At 42.4% G+C, this 10,724-nt stretch overlaps 1 protein-coding gene across 1 annotated transcript in view; it reads left to right on the top strand.

Annotated features, from left to right (window-relative positions):
* Window positions 1-371: 371 nt before the first annotated feature.
* The window catches only part of TRIM24 (tripartite motif containing 24), a 53,737-nt gene continuing 43,384 nt past the window's right edge, over window positions 372-10,724 (top strand). Inside the window, exon 1 of the mRNA XM_084206549.1 lies at window positions 372-801. Within this exon, the coding sequence (XP_084062675.1) occupies window positions 408-801 (394 nt within the window). The 5' untranslated portion in view covers window positions 372-407. The remainder of the gene's footprint in view (window positions 802-10,724) is intronic.

Here is a 10,724-nt window from a genome sequence, read left to right as displayed (position 1 = left end):
ATATTCAAGAGGAACTTCCCATCCTTCCTCTCACCTGGACAGAGCCAGGCAGCTACCCAGCTGAGCGGGAGCGGTCACTGATGCCGGGGAGAGGGCGGGGCACCGGGGCGGGGCGGGCTCCCGGGGCGGGGCGGGCTCCGCGGCCGCCGGGCCGGTTCCCGCGGGGCGGGCGGGGCAGCGCTCGCCTCACGTCGCGGGGGCGGGGGCAGGGTCCCGGCGGGGCGGGCCGCTGGGCGGGGCGGGCCGCTGGGCGGCCGTTGGCGGCGCGGCGCGGCGGGGCAGCCGCTGCCGGGGCGGGCGCACGAACACCCGCGGGGCGGGGGCCGGTAGGCGGCGGCGGCGCGGGCGGGAAGCGGCGGGGCTGCCCCGCCTCCCTTCAGCTCTCCGGCGGCGGCCGGCGTAGGACAATGGAAGAGGCGGCAGCGGCGTTTGCAGCTGCGGCGGCAGCGGCGGGGGGGCCGTGCCCGGCGGACCGACCGGGGGCAGCGGCGGCGGCGACGCTGAGCGGGGAGAACGAGGCCGAGAGCCGGCAGGGCCCGGCGGAGCGCGACGGGGACGCGGCCCCGCTCAACCTGTTGGACACTTGCGGCGTGTGCGGGCAGCCTATCCAGAGCCGGCGGCCCAAGCTGCTGCCCTGCTTGCACTCGGTGTGCCAGCGCTGCCTGCCGCAGCCGGACCGGTACCTCATGCTGCCCCCCGTCCTGACCTCCGCGGCCGCCGCCGCCCTCAAGGAGCCGCCGCCGGCGGCGCCTCCCTCCTCGCCCGTCTCTTCGCAAGCCTCAGCCCTGCACTGCACGCCCAGTAAGTGTTCCTTCTTGCCCGTACCCCCTTTGCCCCTGCCTGGGGGTGCTGCCCCCTCTAACCCGGAGACCTGTGAGCCGCGTTTGGGGGGACGGGGAGCTGTCGGACCGGGTGCCGTGGGCGGGGTGCGGGTGCCCGGCCGCGGAGCTGCCGGGGCACGGAGCTGTCGGGACGGGAGCTGCTCGCCAGCGCCAAGGCTGGCGGCGGGGTTGTGCTTCGCCTTGGTTTGTTTTAATCGTTATTTTTTAAATTTCCCACCGCGGAGGGAAGGCAGAACTACTGTGCTTTCCCAGGACCTCTGTGTACGGGTGGAGAGGGGCGGTGAGAGCCGGCCTCTCGCTCCGGGCCGTGGGTGCGGGGCCGGGCAGCCGTTATCAGGGGAGCCGGGAGGCTTTGGCCACTGGCCGGCGGAAAACCTGAACACGGGCTGATAACAAAGCACAAAAACGTAGCGAGAGCACTGACTCTATTTGAGCGGTGTTTAGAGCGTGGAGCGCGGCCGGAGGGGAGTCCTGCAGGTGTCATCCGCCGTGCGCGGCGTTCGGCCGGCCGCGCCTGGGCGGGGACGGGGGCGGCCGAGCAATAATAACACTTGTCCGGGCCATGGGCAGCCTGGATGGCTCTGCTGATGCATTCATGCACCACTTACTTGCTAATTACCGCGCCGAAGGAAGAATGCCGCGAGGAAGTTTTGTTAAGCTTGTGTTCTGACACAGTAGCCTCTGTCAATGTGTTTGAAAAGTACGTGTGTCTGTAGAAGGTGTGGAATAAACTCCTTCCGTTTGAAACTACTTCCCTAATGTTTTTGATTTGGTTTTTTTCCCTTAGCCCTCTTAGGCTAGGTCTAATGGATCTAATGGATTTTGTTAAAGGCAGTTTCGTTTGAGAAAAAAGTACAAACATCCTGGAGTGCAAGCTGGTCAAGGTCTTGAAAAAACTTGTATAGGAAAGAGGAAGTGTGATGGAAATTGAGCTAATCTGTAGGTATTAGTGGAGGTTGTACTTGTGGAATGTGTAGCTGGAGCTTAAGAGAAAAGTAATAGCTCCAGGTTGACATTCTTAAGTCCTTTAAGTGGACTTAGGAAAACTTGACCATCCTGCCAGTGTTCTGACCAAAGATTACCATTTAGTTTTATAAAGTGTTTGCAGCAATTAGTAAAGGAGACTCTGCTCTTCAGAAAAAGAAATATTTGGAACAGCTAGAGATTTGCTTCGGAATATCTGAGAAACTCCCAAGTATGTTAACGGGATATGGTGAGACTCTTCATCTGTGTGAATGTCTGTGTTAGTACATTCATTCAGTCTTTAATTTTAGCATGTAAAGTCTGTCGTAGTCAGACTGCCTAATCAAAAGTTACAGAGTGGGAAAATCTGTAGGACCCAAAGCCTATATACTTAAGCTTGATTGATTCAGGATGTGTTATTGCTCATACACCTGTGAGTAGAAATGTGAAATTCTGTATGGGAGGAACAGAAAAACACAGACTCTGGAGTACGATGAGATACTTGGAAATAGGAAAGAAGGCATAGATACAAGCTCAGGAGTTTACAAGGTAGTGTAAGAGGCAATATCATCGTCTTCTCTGAGATTAGAAGTCATGAACAGTTTAGGTCCATTCCCAGGTGTTCTTTATAAGTGTAGCAGAAACAGGGATCTGTAGCTGAATCAGAAATGAGATGCATCATAACAATTATAAGATTAGTGCTGTTCAAACATCTGCTTGATAATGAATCACAGCAACAGTAAGCTTGTAGCTCTGTTCCCTCCTTTTGATTGTAAGTCGGTTCTGTATGAATGATTTCACAGTACATACTCCTCATTCTACAGATTTGCAGACATACTGTATTTTTGGTGACAATTATTTTTACCCTGTTGACTTTTCTTTTCTACTTTCATGCTTCCATACTAGAGTTCACTGTCCAGTTGGAAGAAGAAACTCACACTCACCTTGAGGCATTTTTTTAATATCTTTACTTGTCATGTGTTTGCCCGGGTTAAAATGACATCGACTGTATATTAGCTAGCTATGGCCAAACTTGGTGAAGTGCATTGTCTACTTTGTTTTCCCACTGGTAAAAACAAACCTGTGAATTTGAAGTTAGGATTGGGAAAGTACCCACGTGTTATCATCCAAAACTGATTATATAGAGGAAATTTGTTACAGCTGGAGTTCTTAAATTCTCACAAGATGGTAGGAAGGACAAAAGTGGTGCAAAACTGTCACCTCTTCTGGTACTATGTTGTACAAAATGCTTAGGAGGAACGACATGAAGGACATGAAGAAATGAATGGAAGAGTATAATCTTAGAAAGCTGGATAACAAATGACTCTTCTGATGTAAATTATGAAATTACTGTGACTAAACTGAAGAAATAAGCATCAAGGAAGCTGTTTTTGCTGGAAGGAATGTCCTAAGAAAGGAGCACAATAGAATTGCAAACTATGAAATTGTCCTGAGAGATAAGCAGACAGGCTTATTATGCACCTGTGCTGAGCGCTTGAGTTGCACAAAAAGAAGCCTGAAGAAAGATTGGTAGAATGGAGTCTGTCTTGAGCAAAAGAGAGGATGTGATTTGCAAAGTGCTTCACCAAACCGGCCTTGTGTGTTGTTTGGACACTGAAATTAGCTGAGAAACAGGCAGCTGAAGAGGTTGAGCTTCAAGTATAATCTGGAGAGACTTTTTGTCTCCATCAAATCGTTTCCAAGAAGAAACATTTGTTCACTTTACTGGAATAAAGTATGCCTTCAACTTCCAATATACAGACGAGTTTATTTGTTGGCTCTCTTTCTGTGAAGATTCTAACAACTAATTAAGGAGCTGTGAAAGAAAAGACTTCAAGCTTAAAGTGAATTAAGAGTTCTGGAGTTGCTCACTTGAATAAAAGATTCAATATGGATGACAGCAGACAAGTGGCAAGACATACAGAGGAGTTTCATGTGATAAATTTTAACTATTATTCCTCTTGAAGGGGCAAACTGGTGGAGAGGCCAGTTGGCATGGATATATTCTGTACTGCCACATGCACTCAGTTTTGAAGTAGGATAACTTCTATAGAAAAGAAAACCTGGAATTTCTGATTTTTCTACCATTCCTGAAGTTGGAGGTGTTGAAGAATCATCCATGTGTCAAACACCAGTGGTTTTAGCACTGGAGAGTTTACTGCTTTCTGAATGTTCAGTGGTAGTTTATTTGCTATAGGCAATAATTTTGGTGTTGCACTGCCAAAAAATGGGTTGTCAGACAGAACATTATGGACTGCAGGGAGTGCTGCAAGAGCAGCTCTGTAAATGTGACACTGGCTTGTAAGCAAGTGTCTACAGCTACCCCTAGTAACTATTTGGCTAAGTTCATATGGGGTTTTTTTTTGTTTCTCAAATGGCTATTCTTTACTGTCCAGTTGTGTGAGTTACAACTGGAGCATACACAAAAAATGCTGCTATTAGAAGTCTGCCATTTGCCTAGATTTTGTCTGGGCTGCACTTCAGTGAGTGAGCAGTAGCCTGTAAAGGTAGTGTTTGTAACATGCAGACCCTCATAGTACTCTTCTGGAATCTTCAAATGTGAAATAAGTATGGGAAAGCTGCAAAGTTAGAGATTGAAATTCTATCCCTTCTCAAAACTTTTAAAGTTGCAAGGAGCCTTGTTTGTTCTTTGTCATAAATCTGTACATGAAATAGACTTGGAACTGGTGTGGGGGAAATACTTGTGAATGTAGTGGCATAGCAAAGTTTTCTGCAGCTATCATCATGAAATCTTATTGGTGTCAGTGCCAAAATAGTAGAGGGAAGCTTTTTTTTCTGTAATTCCTCTGTAGCAAACAAATTTTATGAAGCTGTTAGAAGCATATAATATTTGGACAATCCCACTATTCAAATTCTTGGGGAGTGTCTGGACTAACATTTAAAATATATTCAATACATGCTGTTAAATAAAGAATAAATACTTCAGAGTTACTAAACAAGGATTCAGAGGTGTTCATGTTTCAGGTTATTACTTCCCAGAAATATTTACTTGGCAATACACTTTGAAGTTCTCAAATAATGCAATAAAGACCTTACCCTTGACATCCCCTCAGATATGTGGATGGCATCTGCTTTTTTATGAAGTCCCACAGGCAGACCTTTTACAGATAGCTTCAAATGCTTTCAGCTTCTTATGTGATCTTTACATCTGGACTTTCTGGTGTCATTGCTTCATTTGACCTTGAAAATACAGTTTTTGACATCAACTTAAATTTTGTTACTTGTTTTTTTAGTTACTTCCTTCCTTTAGTTGGATAATTATTGGGATCCTTATTAGTTAGTTTGAAGGATATAACAGCTTCATCTGAGGTTTCTTGTGGTGAAGTTCAATTTTTCGTCCATGTCTTGGTAGTCTAAGAAGACTTAAGATTCTTTTTCTAAATCTGCTGCTACAAATTATTTCCATTTAGTCCTTGATATTGCCACTTGCTCTAAGTGGATTCTCTCCATCTTTGCCATTACAAAGAGCCCATATTTTGTTTGTGTGGCTATACACTCATACTTTCACAGGCATGGTTGCATCTTTTTCACAAGGATCATCTTGTTTCTGCTGTGGTGCATCAAGAAGTGAATTGTTTAATCTCCAACATAAGGAGATTTTGGAGTGCTAATATTTGGAAATAGTGTATGTTATAGGAATACATATAGGAAAGACATGTCTAGTGTTCATTCTGTTTTGGATTTGTGCTTACTTTGAATTGAAAATTCCCAGAGCCCCAGAGATTGCATATGTGAAATGAATTTAGCATTGTTACAGGTGAAATACAATATTATTGTTTTGTTAGCCTGTAATGGATGAATCTCTTGGTAAAAAAAATATTAGTAAAAGCTTAAAATATTAATATAAGTATTAATGAATACATATATTTTTCTAGTTATAATATCCTTCTTTTAGAGAAAAGTATGCTCTTGGGATATATACAATGGGATATGATACTTACTGTACAAGTGTAATTTGAAGTAGGGATATATTTGCCAAAAATTACTGCTTTCTCTTCTACCAGGAATTCCATAAAAATCTGGAGGCATGCCTATACAGCCTTTATTAAGGCAGGCAACTGCATGTTGTGGTAATTAGCTTGAATCATGCTTACTCTGATATATGATTAATGTAAGTATGTAATAGATGTTTATTGTTTTACATATGCAGAGTAGTATTTCTAGGGTAGTTTGGATGCATTTATGTTCCTGCTTCTTTCACCCATAGAAAGTGGGAGATTGAAAAGCTGAAGCCATCAGGAACATCAGATGAGTGTTAACACAATTGCAGATGCCAAGCTCATTCCAGTTTGAAGCCTTAGAGAAATTAGGCTGTACAAGTTATCAAAATAGGTGTATCATTGTGTGAAACATCTTTTCAGACAAAGATCTCTATCCTCAGAGACCAACCTAGCTCTGTTTCAATACAAAATCAGCTAATTACATCTCTGGTAAGCAATTAGTTGTTTTAGCAGTGGAAAGGAATTCTAGATCATAAGGTGAAAGGATCATAAGGAGAGCAAATACATACTAATGTATTATAATTCTCAGGTGTGTCTAATTGAAAATGTATTGGGTTGTTTAATGCTTACAGTAGAGATATCTCTTAGGAAAATGTCTTCTCTGAAGAGCAAGGGAAAATAGTGGTGCACATGTTCATGAAGAGCCAAGTGGAAGAATGTTTTTGTGGACTAGTTTATTCCTAGGAAAAATGTCCTGAAGAACTACTCGGTTATGCAGTAGGTTTTTAGCTTGGTCTGCTGAATTCCATGAGTGCTACAAGGTGACCACATTCTCTCAACTTCACCCAGTTTGTTAAATCTGAGAAAGAAATTTTGTTGTAACTCTTGATTCAGAATGTAGTGTTGTTAAAGAAACTTTTATTTTGTACAGGTAAATCTTTATGCTAGTATTGTGTGTGTTTGCTAAGGTGCTGTAGGAGGAATTTCCATATTATTCAGTGGAATTTCCCAGTAACAGGAAACTTGCAAAGCTGGTATTTTGCCTGTTGCATCTAATCTAAAAACAAGCCAGGGGAAAACCAAAAGGAACTTTAGGTATATTCTAAATAGGACTGTATTTCAGGATGAGTAACTGACTAGATGAAAAAAATCCACTATTTCTGAAATTGGAAATTTAGGCTTTTAAAAGGTTTATGCCGTAAAATTATATACTTTAATACAGTAGTACAGTGGTTTGACCTTGGATGGATGCCAGATGCCCACCAATTTGGCAAATTTAAGGGACAGAGAAAAAATGGTTTCATAAAAAAATTCCAGTGGTGCTTTTAAAATTTACTTCAGCAATTAGGTAGCTATGGAGTTGTGTATGTTTAAAGCAGGTGCTTGCAGTTCAAATATGCTTTGAAGGCGTCAGTGCCATGGTTGAACTGACCAAATTATCTATTTTTTTACCTGCTGGCCAGAGAGTATGTGTAAAACTCTTTCTTTGCCATCAAAGAAAGCGTGAAACAGTTGTGTAAAGTAAGTAAGAAAATGACACAATTTTTTACCAGGAAACAGTATTGTAAAATCAGCTATGAAACTGAAGGTTGAGCCAAGGAATGTCCCTAATTACTTGATACTGTGTCTCCAGTGATTCAAATAAATGCTTATTTGAAGCTTTTATGTGGGACAAAATTGCATATTACCGTACTTACATCACTAACATGATAGAAAAGTGATGTGAAACAAGGTTTCCAGTTATTTTTGAAGTTTATCAGTGGGCTATGGGAAAAAGATGACAGTAAGCAAGGCTCAGCTCTTTGAACTGCACTCAGGGGTTTTGAGGGCCTTTGTTTGTAACATGGATTTGGGTCATGGAGACATCCTCATTTCAAAAAAGAAATCTGTAACTCTGGTGCTAAATTCTCTGTTAATGGGAGTACATGGACAGGGGAACTAAACCATTTGCCTTCTGAATGCAGAAAGATTTCTGCTTCTGATTAATATCTAAGTTGCCACAGGCAACTTTCTATTAAAATTTAGAGTTTCCCTTTCAACTGTAGTCCCTCAAGTGAATATAGTTTGAATTTGAATAAAACAGGACTGTAGTGCAAATACCCTTTGAACTAAAATGATTGCCTAATTTGAAAAGTGACTGTATAATTTTCCCAGTGAGCTAACACATCTGTTTGGACTGTAGCTCGTAAAAAAGAAACAGGGCTATTTTAACATACATGCTGACTTGGAAACCCCCCCCCCCCCCCCCCCTCGTATTTTTTAGGATGCCTACATGAGGTCAGAAAGCATTTAATGAAACTTTCTTGACTGGCTTCATTTGTGTCTAGACATGTGCTCTAGAGTCTGAGCGTGGTCAAGGATGTGTGGAGCTGAAGTTTGTTGAACTAATGCTCTAATCCAGCCCTCACACAAGTTCATGTTGTGAACCTGCTGTCAGGGTGCTTGTAACACTGATGCTCTTAGGGGAGGGAATGCTGGCAGCTGCACGGGGAATGAGTAGGTGGAAAGGAAGAGGGAGAGAGCTGCAGCACTGCTGGGACTGGAGAATAAAGTGGGAGCAAGGTTCTAATTTTAAATGCAAGGTGCAGTGCCTTGACAAAACAGCCCAGCACCAACAAGTCTGTTACCAGAAATAAGCAGTATGCAAAATTGTCCTGAACAGCAGAAGTGTGAATTGAAATACATATTTTTTTTCCTATCATGGACTTCGCTTTAAAATGAGTAGACTAGTTGCTGAAATAATGTAGGAGTGTCTATTACATGCCCTTCTAGCCAGTTGGTTTAAGAAAGGGTAGCAGCTTTGAATCATTTTTGCCTTTGGAAAAACTTTGATGATTTGTAACTATTGTTCCAACTGTTTTCAAGTAAAAGTTGGAATTTGTAGCATTGCCCAGCTGACAGTACAAAAGAAAACCATTTTAATCTGAGGACAGTAGAGCAGAACAGCACAGCATTGTAGAAATAGGTGAAGGATGTAACTTAGGCAAACAGAAGTCAAGCAAAAGGCAAGTAAGATGCCAGGTCAGCTCTACAAGGCTGACAAAGCAGCAGTTACAGAAAACAATGATATTGTGCTTACTCAAAAGTGGAGGTCAAGGAACAGCCACCTCAAAAGGACACTGGACATGAAGGGCCACTGAAAAAGACCCCAAGGAATCCTGTAAGGACTCCCAATAAGGGGTGTGACTGTGTCAAATAAAGTAGTGCATATACATCAAGTAAGGGGGGATAAGTAATGAATATGCCATCAGTGTGTATGATAAAAACCTGTTTGCTCAGGGAACTTGATTAGAGGAAGGATCCTCCAAGGGACCAGTGCACTGCAGTAAAGAGTGCCTGCTTTGTAATACTTAAAACTTGTTAAATAGTTTCTATCTGGCTGGTTTCAGTATCACAGCCCCAAAGTGATAAATTAGGAAGCTGGCAACTCATCAGTTGGACACTGAGATAAAGACAATCTGTGTAGCAGATAAGCTTTGTTGAATGAATGTAGAGCTCTATAATTATGGATAGTGTCCCATAGCAGGACCTCAGTAATGGCTAAGTGTCTGGGAACTTTGAAACCCTGGGGGTATCATATGTCTGGATTATATTTATTTCTTTTGTGTGTTTACAAATTCCTACCTTTTCTTGCTTAAGCAGTTGGTTTTCAGCACTCAAGAGTTCTGTTCCTTATTTGCTTTTGTCTTGTTTGTGGGCCTTTCACACATTAGCAGCTATTGTTCTCACTTCTTTTAGCTTATGGACTGATTGTTGAGCTTACTAACTACAGAATACTTGGCCTTCAATAGTTCAGTTTTATCTTCCTTTTGGGGTAGGGAGAAGGGACTGTGAGGGTATAGCCCACTGGCTAGCATATATTGGAAATCACTAAACTTAGAGTACTTAGATTGTTTAGTTTAATCAACTGTTAAAGGAACTTTATCTCCTTTAGAAGTTCTAAAATTTTTTTTGGTCTCTTCTCTATGCAAAAACTCAAATGTGGTTTCAGAGCTCATCTGTTAAGTGTTGTCTGAGTAAGCATTACCTCAGAACAGACACATAGAATTTTTCCTTTGGATAAACATAGGTGGTGTTCAGATAGTTTATCTGTATAGGAGTCCAGAGATGCTAGCAGCTCTTTCTTCAAATATTGCACTACAAGTTGTTAAATAGAATGTTTATTTTCTGCTTCATAGCAAAGGCAGAGTCCAATCTTGTGAAAGAGTGTACAGAAGTTTCTGGAATGGAACATGTTGGAGGACCTGTGGTTTTCCCACATCAAGCAGTGAATTTTAAACAAAAAATTGTTATAAGAAAATAGTCTTATGTTTGTCATAACTCCTGTCTGCACCGTAAGAATGACTTGCAAGTATTGCTTTTATCATTCAGTACGCAAGTATTTGATATAGACTGTTGGCACTGGCACCTTCAGTAATATTGTGTGCATCTTGATGGATTGTGAAGGGAGACAGTACTTTGTTGCCTTTTGCTTTTCAGAAATGCCCTTACAGCTGGACTAGATACATGTTAGAAGCAAAGCCATGATTTGTGGTAGCTCACCTGTGTTCTAGATTATTATCACAGCCATTGATGCTCAACAGGGCCAAAGATCTCTCCTCAAAATAATGAGTTTAGAAGCTGTTTTGGCAAAATGAAGATGACTTTGTTTATGGGCATCCCAAATGGATTCAGCTTACAGTCCCCTTTGCTGCATTCCACCTTTTGTGCAAGAACTGAATGTAGTCTGGATTCTTTAAGAAGCTAAATGCTAATCTCGCATCTTTTAGAAGTCCATTTAGCAACAGTATTATTGTATTGTGTTCCAGTCTGATTGTTTGTATTGTGTTGGCTTTTTTCCTTTTCCCTGCTCCCACTTCCTTTGAGATGAGGTCAGATTTAAAATTATTTCTTTGCCTGCCTTTTTGACTGATCTAAATTTTTGAGAATATGGTGTAGGTGTTGTAAGCTGCAGGAT

The sequence above is a fragment of the Fringilla coelebs genome (genome assembly GCF_963513975.1).
Source record: "Fringilla coelebs genome assembly, chromosome: 5".
NCBI lineage: Eukaryota > Metazoa > Chordata > Aves > Passeriformes > Fringillidae > Fringilla > Fringilla coelebs.
The sequence above is the reverse complement of the archived record's forward strand: the minus strand, read 5'-3'. Positions and strand labels throughout refer to the sequence as shown.